The sequence below is a fragment of the Octodon degus genome, unplaced genomic scaffold (genome assembly GCF_000260255.1).
Source record: "Octodon degus isolate 3935 unplaced genomic scaffold, OctDeg1.0 scaffold00126, whole genome shotgun sequence".
In the NCBI taxonomy this organism is placed as follows: Eukaryota; Metazoa; Chordata; class Mammalia; order Rodentia; family Octodontidae; genus Octodon; species Octodon degus.
The window spans coordinates 2,468,820-2,487,873 of NW_004524702.1; the positions used below are offsets into that span (position 1 = coordinate 2,468,820).

A 19,054-nucleotide genomic window follows, 5' to 3' on the forward strand; every position below is an offset into this window, starting at 1 on the left:
GCTCCGCTCACCTGCTCGCTGCCCGGGGCAGGGCACAAGCGCTCCGCTCACCTGCTCGTTGCCCGGGGCAGGGCACAAGCGTCCAGCTGCACCCACTTGCAGGAGCTCTCTCTGTGCCAAGGGAGGGGCAGGAGGCAGCGTGGTCCTGAATCCTGACGTCGCCCTGAGGGATGGGGTGCTGCGTCTGCCTTGGTAGGAGAGCCTCCTTCAGCCTTCCAAGCCCTTCTCAGCCCCTCTGGAGTCCAGGGTCAGGGAGAGGAGAAAGGCTGGGACAGCCTATGTGGCCTGGGCCACAGAGCTTCTCAAACAAGGTCCACCTGGCCTGACCATGATGTCCCTTGGGCACAGAGGTCATGCTGTGCCTGCCTGAAGAACCCTACCCCCACCCATGCCCCTCAAGGTTTAGCTTCCCCGAAACCAGGCCAGTTCCTAGCACAAGTACTCCTCCAGAGCTCCCAGGGCCAGAACGCACCTGATGCTTCCCATTTGGGAGGAGCCAGAACGTTCAGGAAATGGGGTTCCCAGGAGAGGGACCAACCGCTGCTTGCTTTATTTATTTATTTATTTGGTACAGGGTCTCACTACGCAGCTTAGACTATGTAGCTTGGACTCGTAGTGATCCTCTGATCTCAGTCTCCCAAAGATGTGATTACAGGTGTGTGCCACCATGCCCACTTTCAGTGGCTGGCTCAGTGTGCCCAGGGTTCCAGGGCTCGCATAGCATGCAGTACCAAGGATGAAACCAAAGTCCTTCCTTGTACTTGCCAGGCAGCCGCGCAGACCACTGAGCTACCTCCCCAGCCCCAAACCACTGCTTCTTATCAGGAGGTTTTTCTCCATCACGTGAGACAACATTCACCAAGACGAAGTACAACACAAACAACATAAATTAGCTGTACTGCCTCCTCCTGATTGTCCTTGCGAATCCTAGGTGGCAAAGGTGGCCTGCCGCAGGGTTCATAAGGAAGGCTTCACTGGGTGCCACCTTCCCACACACTTCCTCGTGGTCCAGGCTTGCTTTCGGCTCTATCACGGGTGTGACATTAACTCTAGGAGTGACAACACTGTCCACAAAACACTTGCTCTCTGGCCCCTGACACACCCAGCAAACACCTCTGTGTGGCAAACAGACTGGGACAGAGGGAGCCACTTACCGTGGAAGCCTCTGAAGCTGAGCCGGGTGCCATAGGTGAAGGTGCGCATGGTGCCGTCCACGCACTCTCTCACCAGCCCCACGGCCTCTGCGCCCAGCAGGAGGCGGGTCCTGGAGGCACCGACCAGGTACAGGTTATCGTTTCCTAGCGTTTCCTTCTGCTCCTTATCTAACAGGGGTCTGATCAGCAGCTGGGCACCTTCGGGAAAAAAAAGGAAGGCACAATCTTTGAAAGAAACAAACAGAAAAATTTCAAAATTAAAAACCTCCTGGTAACATAATGTTTCTTTGTAGTTTGGTAAAAAGGAAAAGAAATGCTGACAAATTAAACCCATCTTCCAAGCAAAAAAATTACACATGCATATACACATATGTCTAAGTAACAGGCCAGTATGGCAGAACATGCCTGTAATCCCAGCACTCAGGAGGCTGAGGCAGGAGGACTATAAATCTGAGGTCAGCTTTGGCTACACCTCCAGGTCTAGGTCGGCCTGGATTGCATACTGAGACCTTGTCTTGAAGAAAGAAAGGGGGAAGTGAAAGGAAAGAAATGAACATGAAGAAGAACTATAAATCAGCTGGGCATGGCAATTCTTTACAAAGGTTTTTAAGCAAATGCAAACACCAAGAAACACAGCAGCGAGTGCTTCGCCACGTATTCTAACAAGAAGCAGGTGTGCCACAAGGTCACCACCATTAGCTCTGGTATCAAACTGCACCAAGCAAGAACAAAGCAGATGGACGGTGTTCCCACCAGGCTGGCAGCACACACCATGAGGCCAGCACTCGGGAAGCTGAGGCAGGAGGATCACAAGTTCAAGGCCAGCCTGGACTAACAGGGAGACCCTATTTCCAAAAACAAAAAAAATCATTTCCTAATGTCAAAGACCAAAGTGTAAGAAAATTTGAAATAGCATACGACAGGAAGAAATATTATACTTACAACTATAAACAACTATAAATTGAATATAATTAAACTATAACAAATTTTGTCCGTTAAATACTAAACAATAGAAACAACATAACTTTTTAGTATTTTTTTCCCATGAAATTTCTGTATTCAATTAGGTTTAATGATTTTTTAAAATTTAAATCTCACTCTGTTGCCCACCCGCAGCCTCCCGAGTAGCTGGCATTCAGGCATACACTACCACACCCAATCCAATTGTTCTTAAATATAATTATTTTCCCAAAACACTAAAAAAAAAAAAAAAAAAAAAAAATGGTTCAATGTCATATATATGATTACTACTTACAAGATCATAAAATTATTTTTTCCTAATTTCTATCTATATCAAACTTTTAAAGATATGTATCATTTATTTATTTGTCTACTTGTTTCTGAGATGGAGTCTTGCTACACTGTCCATGGGCTCCAGTGACCCTTGCCTCAGCATCCTGTGAAGTGAGGACTACAAGGCCAGTACCACCACCTGGCTGTTTATTTCTTTCCTATTAGCCGTGTAGAAATGGTTGACCCAGAAATTATAAAAATAATCAGATGTTTGCAAAGTTTATACTTACCAAATGGATTAATATGTTAATATACGGAGTCCAACAAAAAAATGTATATACACTTCAGCAAAAGAAACAAAATAAGATGCTTTTGCAGTAGCCGGTGTTACCCTCATCTGGGGCACCCTAGAGGATGTCGTGTATCACAGAAATCCCCGCACATGGCCAGCTCTCAGAGAGGAAACTGAAGGCATGGCAGCAATTGCAGTGACTGAGTTTACCCAAGCAGCATTTTGCTGTAATAAGCGTTACCCAAGCAGTGTTTTGCAATAACTGACTGGAAGCTCGTGGCCACCCACTCCTTTGAGCACCTCTTATCATGGTGGAGGTCAAAGGTAACTTGTACTAATCCCACAATGTCTTAATAAATTTAGTATTACAATATTCACATAAGGTCTTCTTTTTCTAAAATGTGCATCCATTCTTGGGGGACTCTGCATCGTGACAACGCCACTTAGGCAATTCACAGTAGAGGTGTGGACGAATCTCAGTAAGGGTGCAATTCCTTGTCTGCAAAGATGCCCATCGTCCCCATGGTCCCTGCACACAAGGCACTGGAGTTCTGCTTGACACCACAAATGCTCTGGAAGAAGGGGCTCCTCAAATTCCAGCAACAAATACTTGTGGGGTTTTTTCCTCTTGGCATAATTATTGGGAAAAATTTTAATCTACTTTAATTCCAAATTCCATGCGATGGCATTTTTTATGAACAGTCTTACCCAATGCTTAGGGCAGCTTAAGGTGTTATTTGGTGTGACTCAGATGGTATCTGCCCTCAAAACCCTCCACCTTGTTACCCACCCAGCTCCTGCCACCCCAAGACAGGTCTGAACCAGTGTTGGGGTCCCAGATCCTCAAAGAGCCCCACACCCCTCCCTGTGCTCCTGTAGGGGGTGACATCCACCATACACGCACGCAGCAGGCGCAACCTGGGTATAGCTCTCCAATGACCTCAGGTTCAGCTTGGCTTCTGGTGAGCACCACTGGGTCTTCTCCCATGCCGGCCCCTTCCTCAGGCAGGGACCACACTTTCTGCCCCAAGCACAAGCACAAGGCACCGGGTCAATCCAGGCACTGCGTGGGCACTGAGAAGCCCCTGCTAGCCATACAATGGGCCCGCGGTAGCATAGACTGTACACCCCTCCCAAGCCTGGCAGGAGCACCATGGGGGAGCATGCTGAGGCCTGGGCCAAAGCCACCTTACTCACCTCCATCTTGCTTTTTAGCAATAATTCTGCTTTTCAGCCATTCTTTGGTTTCTTCTTTGACATCCTGAGCGAGTTCGATGACCACCAAAGGTGTGAAAGAAGTCTCATAAGTATCCAAAGCCGATAAGGTTCCTTTCATCTTTGGCCACCTTACTGAGAATTAGAATGAAAAGCAAGCATGGGTTACTGTATCCGGCTCTGGGACAGCCTGCACATCCACTGCATTTTCTCCTAAGCACCCCAATTCTGTCTTCCAAGATGCAAGCGCATCTCCCACAGTCCACTCAGAGAGTGTGAGAGGCTGGGAGGCGGCTCAAAGCACACGGGGAGCCAGGCTCGGGGAGATCCCTGCGTTCTCTGCAGCTCATGATGAAGCAGGGAGGAGGGCAGAGGAGTGAGAAAGTGTGGCCCCAGCATGGGGCTGGGGGAACAGAGAGGAGTTGGGCAGAGGGCCAGCAGGGACATCCCCCCAAAGAGGAAACAAAAAGCTGCCAGGCAGCTCTGAGGAACAGGTGCGGTGCGGTGCGGAGGGTGCCTTAGCTCAGGAATGCCAAGGCAGGATGGAAACGAGCTGGCGCATGCCCTCCGCCCCGCGCACGCGGTGGCAGATGCTGAGCATGATGCTGGGGGTCACCCTGATTACCAGGGGCATTCACAGCACAAAGGACTGGCCAGGAGCATCTCTATGGCTCAATCAGGACAAGCAGAACAAAAGTCGCACAGGAAAACAGCAGAAACACCAAGGGAGAGAGGTTCTGAAGTACTCAGAAAAATAAAGAAAGAAGCCACGGATGGCGGCAGTTAGATGTCAAGGGTCATCCCAGTAAGAACAGTGGAAGTCACCAAGGCCTCACATGGGACAGGGCCTCTGTCTCTTGTCATAAGACTGCATCTTCCATCAAAATGCTTGGCAAGGGCCAGCAAGTAAAAGTATTTTCAAACAAAATGTGTGAGGATTCATCCCCAGCCCATGCCCACTAAAGAAAACAAGGATAAAAGGTGTCTGAAGGTGGAGAAGACAATTCCATGACAGGGATCCGAACATGGCAACCTCCTCACCAGCGAGCGGAGCTTCTGCAAGACTCGAACTCCCCACACTCTGCTCCCATCAGCTCCCTCTATCAAGTGCTCACTGCACTTGACACACAGAGCTAGAGTCTGTCAGCACCCCGACTGCACAGTCACTTACTCCTTAACAAAACCCAGAGGAAGATCAAATGAAGAAGTTACTTTTTTGCCAGGCATGATGCCTCATGCCTGTGCTTCTAGTACTTGGGAGGCTGAGACAGGTGGGATCGCTGTGAGTTCAAGGCCAGCATGACCTACATAGTGAGACTCTGTCTCAAAAAAAGGAGGGGAGGGTAAGCTCACAATAAGCAAGAATATTAATGTTCCAAGAAATAGGACTTGAAGCTAAGAAAAACAAAGTCATCAGACATATTCCAGTTCTACATATTTTCCCTGCTAAACAAAATCTTAATTGTGAATCACCTACTGTGCAACTCCTTTGAGGACCAGCTAAGACAGAGCTCAGGCCAAAAGGACAAACTAAGGTACAGGGCATGGTATGCACACCTAAAGTCTCAGCACTCGGGAGGCTGAGGCAGGAGGATCCCTGAGAGTTCAAGACCAGCCTGGGCTACAACACGAGCTCAAGGCCAGCCTGGGCTGTATAGTGAGACCCTGTCTCAAAAAGACAAATAATCAATCAATCAATCAATCAATCAATCAAAGTGAAAACATATTGCAAAACCTTCTGGCCTCAGGCAAAACTAGATATTTCAGAAATAAGTGAAACAGCCCTCAAACAAACATCAACAACAAAAACTTAAGAAAAAAAAAAAAAAAACCAAAACCTCAGCAACTAAAATATAAATCTCAAGCCCAAATCCTGACCCAAATCATGACAATAAGGAGAAGGAACTGCTGAATGCTCAAGTCCTAGCAGCTGTTTCCACAGATCACTGTGGAGAAGCTTCATGGGGTCCATGCACACTGCTGTGGTCCGCGCTGAACACCCTCGCATGCCTGTCCCAGGCAGGAGCTGGGGTGGGGCCTGGCTCAAGGCTGAGAGCCAGCCACTGTCTCCTGCTCTCTCTCTGCTTCCTGCTCCTGAGCTAAGTGGTGCTGTCTTTGCAGTGAGGCGCTGTCTGTGAGAGACCCAAGGAACCCACTGCTCTCTGCCCCACCATGGACTTCAACCTCTGCAGCTGTAAGCCAAGATCTGTTCTTAGGAAGTTTACTGTCATAGGTACTTCGTTATAGTAACATGAAACTGATTAACATGCATGCTAATTTTATTTTAAGAATACTAAATATTCCTAATCCTTCTAAATTTAATAAGCACTTACTGTAGTAAGTAGTCCTTACTAATCTATGGACTGAAATTAATCCAAAAATGTCTTACATTTTTAAACTGAGTTCAGAAAAACATCAAGGTAACCTTCACAGCCTTGTCTAGGTATCTGTGCCTGGCTCTCTGTCCAGCCCTTCCCCTGGGTTCCTACAGCAGAGATGCCAGCAGCCCTGTGAGGTCTGTTCTCCCTGCTTTGTTTAAGACAATATCTAGCCCGTACTGCCCAGCCTGCTAGTATTAAGTAGACACAGGACCAAGTCCTAGACTACAGTATGGGAGCAGAAGCAATAAATGTCAACCCAGGCTGAGGGCAAGGGGAGCAGTTATGCTGCCCCTCAGTGTCCCCTGGACATGGCCAACAGCTCAGAGGAGGCTGACCAGCCACTAACATGAAGAGCTGCCTTGGGCAGCCACTCCACTGAGACCTCCATGTGCTGAGCCTCTGACACACAGGGGCCTGAAGGACACAGATGTTCACCTCAGGGGCTTAGCTTACTCTAATACAAGGTCATGATGCTGTTTCTAGAAGCCTGGGCTTTGATACCCTTACGCCTTTTATTACAAGCTGTCTACACACTATGAGAACAGCATGGGGAAGAAGGCCATGGCCTCTGGAGCAGACGGCTTGAAATTCAAGCTCAGCTCTCACCTCTGTTATGTGGCTTAGGTGATTTCCTTTCCTCTTCTGTGAAGTGGGAAAAACAAAAATGCATGCCACAGAGGGCAAGTGTGTGAACTGTGATGATACATGTTGTTATGGTTTGTGTCCAGTTGTCCCCCCAAAGGCACATGCAGTCATGGGGTGGACTTCTAGACTTTGTGATTAATTCCTGATCCAGTACTGGGATTCTGGGCATCAGTGCTGCTGGGATTATGAATGAGTGCTACACCCGGCCTGGGGGACATAGCCTGAATGCAATTTAAGGGAGACAGACTTGCTCTCTGTAGTTATTGTTGCTGCCACTCCTCCCTGTTTTGCTCCTGCTGTTTTGCTGTTTTCCGCCACCATGAATGGCTGCCCTGTTCTGTGTGCCACTCTGCCTTGGAGTCAGCTAAGTATGGACTGAAACCTCCACTAACTGTGGGCTAAATAAATCTTTCCTGCCTTAATTCTGGGTGTCAGGTATTTGTCCCAGTAATGAGAGAAAAGTAAGTGAGTCAGAATTTGGTATTGAGAGTGGGGTCACTGCTGTGACTAAACCTGACCATGTGGAATACAAACCTTTGGGAATGGCCTATGGGAAGAGATAAGAAAGGTTTGAATATGTCTCCTACAAGAGAAGCACTGGAACAGCTCCTGCTGTTCTGCATGGGTGACTCTGGTCCGAGCTCAGAAGACCAAATGACGATAGAAAGCTTGCCTGTAAGGACCAGGCTGGGGAGGTTTCTGCTGGGAAGAAGGACTGCACTGGTTGCTGAACTCCAGACAAAGTGTGTTCTGGCCTGGCAGAAAGTTTGTCTGCATTTTGCTCATGTCCAGAGATTTTGCCTGAGACTGAGATTAAGTATGACAGACCGCTTAATCTTGTAAATGAAATTTCAAGGCATTCAAATGTTGAAGTAGTGGCATGGTTATTATTGGGGGCTTTCAGTAAGATACATGTTGAGAATCAAGAGCAAAGAGGCCAGCCGATGATTTAAAATATGACTTTGGCCAGAAAAGAAGCTCCAATAAAGCTGTGGAATGCAAACATAGAGCTAAGAAGATCGCCACTGCCAAGAAGGAACAAGAGAACAGAAAAGATAGCCTGAGGGCATCACAGGAAGCATGTCTCTACGCTTTGCGGCCTCAGAACTGCAAGCACAAGGACCTCGGCCTTGGAGAGAAAGCTGCAGAACTCTATGTTCCAGAATGGTGGTGGCAGCGGCCACACCAGGTAGAATGGTGCCAGGATAGAGAATCTGTTCCTCAGAATCAGGTTTGGAGCACAAAGCAATTCAGGTACTCAAACCCTACAGCCAAAAGAAAAGAAAGCCTGGCTACTGCTCTAGATGGTAGCAGCCTTTGGCATCATCCACATAGTGCTGGTTTTAGGAGCAGGCAGAATGTTAACAGTTCTGAGGGTAAGAAGTCTTTCACCTTGATTTAAGAAGTCCTGGGAGGCCAGGCAGGGTGCATCTGAGAGGGCAGTGTGTGAAGCAGAGAGTGAGAAGCTTAACGTGCATTGGAAAGGCCAGAAACGTGGATCATCTAAGGGGAACTGCAAGGAGGGAGCAAAGCCAGCCTAGGAGAGAAGCCATGGGAGCTACCACCAGCAACAGAGCCATAGAGGGGGAGCCACATGAAGGTCACAGTTTGCCACAGATTGCTTCAGATGTTCCACATGAAAGTATAGGACTTAATGTTCACCCTTCTGGATTTTGGACTTGCTTGGGTCCCAATGCTTGGCATTCCACTGTGTGTACCTTTTGAAATGGTAATGTTTATCTTGTGTCTTTGAACGTTGCAAGTGTTCATTTGTACAGCGGCTCACAGTTAAGAGTTTGCCTTGACTTGGCTTTTTCAGCAATGCTGAAACTGTTAAGACTTTGGAAACTCTTAGAGATGGACCAAAATGCCTTTTGCACAAAGGGATGTGCATGAATCCTTGTGGGTCCAGGGGCAGACTGTTACAGTTTTGTGTCTATTGTCCCCCCATATTCTCATGCAATCATGGGGTGTACCTCTAGACTTTGTGATTAATTCATGATCCAGTGCTGGGATTATGGGTGTGAGTGCTACACCCGGCCTGGGGCACACAGCCTGAATGCAACATAAGAGACAGACTTGCTCTCTGTAATCACTGTTGCTGCCACTCCTCCCTTTTTTGCTCCTGCTGTTTTGCTGTTTTCCACCACCATGAATGGCTGCCCTCTTCTGTGTGCCACTCTGCCTTGGAGCCAGCTGAGTATGGAATGAAACCTCTACTAACTGTGAGCTAAATAAATCTTTCCTGCCTTAATTCTGGGTGCCGGGTATTTGTCCCAGCAATGAGAGAAAAGTAACTGAGACACATGTACAGCACAGTGCTTGACACACAGCAGGCATGCAAAACATGGTAACGTTTAGCCAGGTGTGATGGCCTACACCTGTCATTCCAGACACTGGGGAGGCTGAGACAAGATGACCAAATGTCCAAGGCTAGCTTAGTAAGGGCAACTTAGTAAGATCTCACTCAAAATAATTTTTTTAGTAAAAGGTGAAAGATTTATATGATCTGAAGAGAAACCAGAGTGTCAACATAAAAATTTTTAAATAGCTGCAGATGTAGCTCAGTGGGAGAGTGACTTCCTAGCACCCCATGAAACTCTAGGTCCAATCTCCAGTGTAACAATAAAAAAATACAGAAATTGTAACATTTTACTACTGGTTACTATTAATACTCTAGAATGAAGTTCTCTCCCGAGAAAGTTCCATCAGCTCTGTTCAAGTTTTCAGCTCCAAGCATAAGAACAAATATGATAGTGGTTACAGTAAAATAATTAGCCATAGGTAGATGTTTACCTCATGCTTCATAATGTATTTGAAGATGGTATTGGTCTACTTATATTACTACAACAAAATGGAGAGACACTTAACTTATAAAGAAAAAAGGGTTATTGTGGTTCTTAGGGGTTCAAGACTGAGGGGCCGTACTGCCCTGGCCTTCTGGCCAGCTGGCACAACAGGACAGAGGGCTGAACAGAGCAAAACTGCTCACCCACCAGACCCAGAAGCAAAGAGAAAACAGAAATGCTCAGACCCCACAGCCCCCAACGGTACACCCCAGCAACCTCAGGACACTTTTAGGGATACCACACATCAAACCATACCAGTGCTCTTGTGGTGGCCCACACATGCTGTTGAACACACTAATGACAATTTTAGGACAACAGAAAAATGACACTCCAATTGACAGCTGACATGATGACAGTCTTTCTCCTTGACCTGCAGGTCCCCTTGGTCCTCTCTCTGCCTCTGAAGACACCTTCCCTTCTTCTTCTGTCTTCCGACACTACGTGCAAAGTGTGTCCAAGCCACGATCTCTAGACCTCTGCCTTCATTCTAATGTAATCTCTCCTGTGTTATGGCTTACACCTAGATGTCCCCCAGAGCCTCGTGCACTCATAGGTGGGGCTATGGGAGATGACTGGATTGTGGGGGTGTGATACTCATCTGTGGATTGGACTGATGGCTTATAGCTAAGCATGATGTTGAAGGAGGTGGTCCCGGGGATGTGATCTGATAGGGTCTTCCACTCTCTCCTTTGATCTTTCTGCTTCCAGCTGCCATGCCATGAGCTGCTTCTCCTCTGCCACGCTGCCCTGGCCCAAAGCCAGCAAGTGGACTGATAGCTGTGAGTGTGAGGTATTGTGTCTTAGCAACAACAAAGCAAGTAAGATACACTTCAGCAACAGAGCAGAGTCACTGCTGTGCGACACAACATGTCATGTGGCTCAGAAGCCTCTGCAACTGGCTTGCAGGAGTTTGGTTAGGTTTGGAGATACAGGCTGAAGTGGAAGCACTAGAACACTGTAAACTGAGCTTGATGGGACATGTTGGTCAGAGTTCAGAAGGCCAGAATGTTGACAGTGACACAGCTAGAAAAGACAAGGCTCAAGAGGTTCCACTCGGGAACAAGGACTCTATCAGAAGTTGAATTCTAGACCTTGTGTATCATCCTTTGGTGGAAGACTGGTCTACATTATGGTCATGTCCTAAGAATGTACAGGAGACAGATGAAGAACATCAGACTAATCTGGTGGAGGAAATTTCAAGATAGCTAAACATTCAGGCTCGGATATTATTGGGGACTTTTAGCCAGCTCTACGATGAGAATCAAGAGCCATCAGACCAGCAGAATGATTTAAAAGGTTTTGAGTTCACCCAGAAAGGAAGTTCCACTAAACTTGGGATCTTCAAATGTGGAACAGATGAGGGCCTGGAAAAGATTAGTATTAAAAAGAAGCCAGGTATTTTGAAACAGTACCACAGAAAAATGGCATAAGAGCATGTGAGAAACATCAAGGCAAGACCCTTCAAAGTCTCAAAACTGCAAAAGTAAGACTGTTCCTTGAGCACAGACCCCCAGGACACTCTGTTAGAGCAGGGCTGCCTAGGAAACCAGTTCCCCAGGACTCAGTTGATCATGCTCAGCCAGCCTGGACAACAGAATGCCAGATGCAGCCAGATGCCTCTGCAGCCAGAAGCAAGATGCAAAAGTGTTTGACTACTGCTCCAGTGTCTGGTGGACTTGGTGTCATCCACTTGGTGCTGGTTCTACATACATGCAGAACGCAGGAGTTCTGAGGTCAAGAAGGCCTCCACCCAGACTTCAGAAGGCTGGAGAGGCCAGGCAGGGTGCCTAAGAGAGCAACACATTAATCTGCAAGGAGGAAGCCAAAAGTCCAGTAGACACCTGGATATTGGGAAAGCCAGGAATGCTGAACACCTGAGGAAAGCTTCAAGCAGTAACAAAGCCAGCCCAAGAGAGGCCATGAGGGCTACGAACACCAGCAATGCAAGGAGGGCAGGGTTACCAAGCTGTTTAGCATTTGCATCACCAAAATTTGCCCAGGAAGCTGGATATGAAATTACAGGGTTTGATGTTTCCCTGATGGGTTTTGGTCTTGCTTTGGTCTCATTCCTTCACATCCCTCTACTTCTCCCTTTGGCAATGGGAATGTTTACCTGTGGCACTGCATGTCAGCAGTGTTTAACTTTTTTCCATTTTTACAGGGACTCACAACTAAGAGTTTTCCCTAAGACTCAGAAAGACTTTGAACTTGGACTTTTCAGCAATGCTAAAACTGTGAGGACTTCGGCACCTACTAAAGATGGACTAAATGCATCTTGTATAAAGAGATGCACCCAAGCTTTTGGGGGTCCAGGGGCAGAATGTTATGGTTTATACTAGATGTCTGCCACAAAACAACATGCACCCATAGGTGGTGCTCTGGGGAAATGACTGCATCATGGGGAAATGTGACTCAGTTTATAGCTAAATAAATGTGTTATTGGGAGGTGAAGTCTGGTCGGAGGAGGCGGGTCACTGGGGGCATGGCCCGAAGGGTCTCTCTCTTCCCTGGATCCTTCTCTGCTTCCTTCCACCAGGCCATAAGCTATTTCTCCTTTGCGTTGTCCCTCTGCCAGGCCAACCTGCTTGGAGCCAGTCAACTGAATTGTGTACAAACTAAGCCAAAATAAATGTGTCCTCCTCACAGTTGTGGGTACTGTGCCTCAGTGACAAGAAAGCATCTAGAACTGCTTTTCCTTAACTTCAAACTCTAACCTTGCATTGATGTCTTTGTGCTGAGTCTCTAATCACACCTTCTAAGGTGCACTCCATCAGAAGGCTCCACCACAGTTTGAAACTATCTCACCAAAACTTCACTCTCAACATGCCTCTAAATAAACACAAACACTTCCTTCCCAGCCTCCCTACCTTTCTTAAGGGCACCATCTTTAGCTCTGTAACCAACCTTGAAAGATAACGGAGCCAACATACAGACCCATACATGGGGTGAGGCACTAAGGACGGAGGGTTTCCTAAAATGTTTTACAGGTGAATCTCTCAACTGAGTGATTCTCAACCCTGGAAAATTTCCAAGCTTTAGATTAACTTACTCTAACTTTGCATTTCATGTCTGTTTAATTTTTTTAATTTTTTAAAAAATGTATTTGGTACAGGGTCTCACTATGCAGCTCAGACTCGCAGTGATCCTCCTGTTTACACACTCCCCAGTGCTGGGATTACAGGCATGCACCACCACACCCAGTCTCAGTGGCCAGCTCAGCACACTCGGGGGGGGGGGGGGCTGGCATGCAGGTGGTGCTGGGGCTCGAGCCCCAGACCCTATCACGTCAGTTTTAATGGCACCAACGTAAGTGTGCATATCAATGAATGTGAACAACCAATCACAAAGGGGGTGACAGCACTATATACAACATAGTGCATAACATCCCTCTCTGCTTTGGTGGAGACTGCATTTTGCAGCAATCCAATCAAGCAGATCCAGGTCTGGCTGCACAGATCATCAGCTTTTCCCCTAAAAGAGCTCCAGAGTTGTCTGGGGGAAACATGGGTTATACTGGTTGATATTTTATGTTAACTTGAAAAGTTCAGAAGTTTAATTAAATGACTAAGCAGAGAGCCATGTTCTTGGTTGTAAATATCCTCAACCAGTGCAAGAGGACTGCACGGACACTGTGTGAGTTCTACACCCCCACCCCAGAATAGCTTGTTTATAATATGAGAGGAGACAGGCTGGCTAGAAGCCCCAGCTGCTGCCCTTCCCTTTGCTCTTCATTGTTTTCTGCTGCCATGAACTGCTGCTCTCTGCTGTGTGCCACTCTGCCTGGGAGCCAGCCAAGTACAGACTGAAACCTCCATGAACTGTGAGCTAAATAAACCTTTCCTTCCACAATTTTTGGTGTCAGGTATTTTGTCCCAACAACAATTAAAAAGTAACTGAGGCAGAATTCGGTACTAGGGGTGGGGTCATTGCTGTGACTATACCTGACAATGTGGATTATGAGCTTTTGGGAATGGCTTATAGGAAGAGATAGGAAAGGTTTGGAGATGTTGCCTACTAGCAAAGAGCTGGAATGCCTTGGCTCTTCTGTGTGGGAGATTCTAGTCAAAGCTCAGAAGACCAGAATGCTGAGAGGAAGCTTGCCTATAAAGACCAGGATGGTGCAGTTTCCACTAGGAAGAAGGGCTACATTGGTTGTTGGACTCTGGATAATTTGTGTTATGGCTTGGCAGAAAGTTTGTCTGCATTTTGCTCCTGTCCAGAGACTTTGCCTGAAACTGAGATTCATTAACTGAGTGAGTGGACTAGTTAATCTTGCAAAAGAAATCGCAAGGCAGTCAAATGTTGAGGCAGTGGCATGGCTGTTGTTGGAAGTTTTACTCAGACACATGTTGAGAGTCAAGAGCAAAGAGCACAGCAGGATGATTTAAAATGTAAGTTTGGCCAAAAAGGAAGCACTAGGAAGGCTGTGGACTGCAAAGGCAGAGGTGAGATCTCTATTGCTCAGGAGGAAGAGAACAGAAAAGATGTCCTGAGGGTGTCACAGGAGGTGGCAGGTTCTTGCCCTTCAAAGTCTGAGAACCTTAAGGGTAAGGGACTTTGCTTTGAAGAGAAAGCTACATAGCACCATGTTCCCGAATGGAACTGGCAGCCACACTAGGTAATGTTCCTCAGAATCAGGGTCAGAGTGCTCAGCAATCTAGGCACTGGACCCCTTCAGCCAAGAGAGAAGAAAGCCTGACTACTGCTCCAGCTGACAGCAGCCCTTGGCATCATCCACATGGCATTGACCTTAGGCACATTCAGAATGTAGGAGTTCTAAGGTTAAAAAGGCTTCCACCTGGATTTCAGAAGGCCTGGGAGGTCAGGCCATGTGACCCTGAGAGGGCAGTATGTGAAACTGTAAGAAGCCTATTCAATTGAAACCGCAGAAGTCTGAAAAAGCCAGGAACATGGGTTGTGTAAGGAAAGCTGCAAAAAGGGAGCAAAGCAGGCCTGAGAAGCCATGAGAGCCACAGCACACATGCTGTAGGGGTGGAGCCATATAAGGCTTTTGGAGCTCACAACTCATTACAGGTCGCTTTGGATATTCCACAGGACTTAATGTTTGCCCTCCTGGATTTTGGACTTGTTTTGGTCCCAATGTATCCTCCTGTGTATACCTTTTGGAATGGTAATGTTTATGCTGTACCTTTGAATGTTGGAAGTGTTTAACTTTTCATTTGTACAGGGGCTCACACCTAAGAGTTTGCCTTAGATCTTGGAAGAGACTTGGTACTTGGACTTTTCAGCAATGCTGAAACTGTTAGGACTTTGGCAAGTCTTAGAGATGGACTAAATGCCTTTTGCATAAAGAGATATACATGAGTCGTTGGGGGGGGGGTGCCCAGGGGCACAGTGTAATGGTTCTAATACAATGTTCAAGTTGTAAAATGTTAATAAGCATGTCTGAAAACTGGTTTAAGAAAATGTTTGGTTACCAAGTTGACAAGGGGTGGACTGTACTGGTTGATACATTGTGTCAACTTGAAAAGTTTTATTCAGTGACTAAGCAGAGAGCCAGGATTCTTAGTTTGTAAACATCCTCATCCTGTGCAAAAGGAAGGCATGGACATTGTATGAGTTCTACACCCCCAGCCCCAGGATAGCTTGTTTACAAGGAGGAGAGAGAATCTTGCTAGAAGAGGCAGCTGCTGCCTTTTCCTTTGCTCTTAGCTGTTTTCTGTTTCCATGAACTGCTGCTCTCTGCCATGTGCCACTCTGTCTGGGAGCTAGCTGAGTACAGACTGAAATCTCCACAAACTGTGAGCTAAATAAACCTTTTTTCCTTTAATTTTGGGTGTCACGTATTTTTGTCCCAGCAATGAGAGAAAAGGAACAGGTTGTGCCATCCTCTGCAGACAACTATTCTCCTTTTGAGAAACTGCTCTGGCCTCCTACTGGGCCTTGGTGGAAACTGAACGCTTGGCTATGGGACACCAGGTCACCATGAGACCTGAGTTGCCTATGAGGGCCTGGGTTTTATCTGATCCATCAAGTCATAAGGTTGGATGTGCACAGCAACAGTCTATCATTAAATGGAAGTGGTACATTTGTGATAGAGCCAGGGCAAGTCCAGAGGGGACAAGTAAATTACATGAGCAAGTTGCCCAGGTACCTATGGTGCTGGAAGCCAGGAGAGGACACCCAAGGTGAAGGGGAAGGCTAATTTTTCTGAAGAAGCAGAATCAGCCTTCCTTCTTGTCTCCCTTTTATTCCTTTCAGGCTACAAGACTATCATATTTGCAATCACTCGCAAACAGGGTGGGTCTTCTGTCTTTAGAAAATCTCTTCAGTCACACCCAGAACTATGCCAAGCCAATGTAGTTGGGCGTTTCTTATTCAATTTGACAATTTTCTATCACACCTGCCAAGTCCATTATCAACATGTAAGGTTGCGTGAAGGAATTCAACCAAGACGAGACCTAGTGCTCACCTCCACTGTAATCACTGTAATATGTGAGAACAGTTGAGGCACAACCATTGTGGCTAAGCGAGGGGAGAGCATGTTCCATATGAGAGATAATGCATAACATCACTGAAGGAAGGAGGAGGCAGCAAGTGTCTCCACCACTTGAGAATAACAATCGTGGTAATCCCAGCCCTCTGGAGGCTGAGGCAGGAGAACTGCTGCAAGATCAAGGCCAGCCTGGGCTACAGTGTGAGTTCAAGGCCAGCCAGAACTGCATAATGAAATGTGTCTCAAAAAGAAAAAAATAATAAGAAGAACAAATGCTACCGTGTACAATGGAGTCAATGGTCAGTGAGGAGGCCCCACAGGTACCCAGACAGAGACCTATGTATCAGAGGCAGGGATTTCAACAGGAAAAGCCACTGGGTGGCAACACAGGGGCTCCTCATGGCACTTGTCTAACTGCCCTGCACAAATGAACTTTTCCATAATAAGAATATTATGCCCATTACACACAGGATAGCTTGGGCAACTGTACTGCTGATTTGTACTGATCCGTTGAAAGGAACAGTTAATGCTTAATTTTTTTTCTTCTTTTACATTTTTTTTACTAAGTTTTTTTAAACCAATTTTGCATGCTTATATTGGTAATCTGAACATCTAACTCGAAGATAACAATATGCAATGTAACAACCACTGTTGAATTCCTATCACTTTGATTAGCCAAATCTGTAACATTACTACATTTTTTTTTTTCCAGTATCAGGGATTGGACACAGGTCCTTGCACTTGCCAGGCAAGCACTTACTCCACTGAGCTATCTCCCTGATCCCTTTTTTACTATTTTTTTATTCTCTTAAAAAACAATAAATTAATAAAAGGGGAGGGCAGGTCAGGGTTCGGTCCTCGGGCCTGCCATGCCAGCCCCGCCCCCAGGGCACACTGAGACAGCAACTGAGACTGGCTGTGGTGGCACGCGCCTGTAATCCCAGTTCTTGGCAGGCTGTAAACAGGCAGATCACTACGAGTCTGATCTAGTAGTGAGACCCTGAACACCCTGTAGACCCTTCCTTGAAATACAATAAATAAAAGGGGGGACATATTACATCCAGCAGCATACCTACTATTAATCTATCAGGTGACTACAGAAGCTCAGCGTCATCACCTTCCAGTGGAAATAATAAGCACAATACGCACTCATCACACGCTCATGACGAGCCGTGTCACAGAGGAGTCTGGGGGCAGGTGAGTACGCCTGCACCCTCCCTTTCAGGAGCCTCTGACAAGGAGGAGCGGGTGTGCACGAAGTCATTCTGACATGCAGGACAAACACAGGGGCAGGAGTCAGGAGGAGAAGCCTCATGGGGCACTGTGTGAGCAGAAGGGCTGAGAGCCACGCAGCCTCCTGCCCACCACAGGTACACAGATGACTCCAGGATTCCCAGCCTGGAAGGTAACTCTAAGTGGAGAAATAGCAACACTGGAAATAGGAAGAGACAGAAGTGTTCAGCAGAGTAACACATGCATCAAAGGTCAGTTCTTAACACGTATGTGCTGCCTAGTAAGAGTAATAAAAAGTTCACTGTACTCGTAATTACCAGGTCATAAAACATCTCTGCTGAGATACAAAAAGCAGGTCTCCTTTTGAAATACCGACATGAGCACTACTTAGAAACCCACAAAAGTAGCTGTTAACTAAACTTACCATTTAAGATGCTGTATGCCATTCATCAGACAAGGAACACACTTACCAACATCTATGAAGGACAAAAGTCATCATCCTCCACATACAAAGAGTTCTCACAAATCAACAACAAAAATACAAACAAAGAAAACACAACTCCCAAAAGAACCAATATGCCAATGCACATTTGAAAAGATATTCAAATTCACTAATGAAATAAATACAAAATAACAAGAAACTTTTCCTTTTTCAGATTTGTCCAAAATGAAAGATGGAAAAAATTCATTTGGGTCATATATTTAGGGAACTTGGCATCGTCACAATGTAGTATACAAAATATACTATAATTTGATGTCACCTTCCCAGAAAGTAGACTGATAATATGAAAAATAATATTAAACATTTTGACACAAAGAGTTATTTCTGAGTTTCTCCCAAGAAGAAAATTAAACATTATATAAAGTTCACTATAGCTTTATTTGTAGAATTTGGGGAGGTACCAGAAATTGAACTTAGGACCTTGTGTTTGCCAGGTCAGGAAAGGGTGCTACGGCTTGTATTTACATGTCCCTCTAAAGCTTCCTGGGGCCAGGAAGGGACCTTTGGAAGTGCCTGGATCATGGGGCTGGTGGATGGCTTGCTATTAGGAGTTGGAGTCTGGGGAAGAGGTCAGTCACTGGGGGTGTAGCCCAGGTCACCTCTCTTCCCAGGCCCCCCCTTGACCCTCTGCTTCCTGTCCACCATGCCCTAAGGAGCCCTTCTCTGCCACATGGTCCTGCCTTGGAACTCAAACATGAAGCAAAACAAACCTCTCCTCCCTTTCAGTGATGTCAGGTATTGTGTACCAGTGATGAGGAAAGTGATGAAGATAGGTTGTGCTACCAGAGAAGTAAGGCTGTGGCTGTAACACTGCCTGATCTGGTGGGTCAGAAACCTTTGAAACTGGTTCATGGGAGGAGCTTGGAAAGGTATGGAGAGGCTGGCTTGTGAGGTAGCCCAGAATGTTGTCATTCAAGCTTGATGAGAAATTCTGGCCAGAGGTAAGAGACCAGAATGTTGATTTGGAAAAAAAAGCAGGTGGTAAAGATCAAGATCAGGCTACTGGGAATTTTCCCAGAGGATCTGAAAACATCATATCATAGGGATATATGTGTGCCTATGTTTATAGCAGCACAATTTGTGATAGCCAAAT

The 19,054-nt window shown here is 46.4% G+C and overlaps 1 protein-coding gene across 1 annotated transcript in view; it reads right to left on the bottom strand.

Moving 5' to 3' along the window:
- Ano10 (anoctamin 10) overlaps positions 1–19,054 on the bottom strand; it is a 136,150-nt gene that overhangs the window by 108,373 nt on the left and 8,723 nt on the right. The window contains exons 2-3 of the mRNA XM_023700751.1: positions 3,877–4,029; positions 1,155–1,352 (exon numbers count right to left, since the gene is read on the bottom strand). Coding sequence (XP_023556519.1) covers positions 1,155–1,352; positions 3,877–4,015 — 337 coding nt within the window. The 5' untranslated portion in view covers positions 4,016–4,029. The remainder of the gene's footprint in view (positions 1–1,154; positions 1,353–3,876; positions 4,030–19,054) is intronic.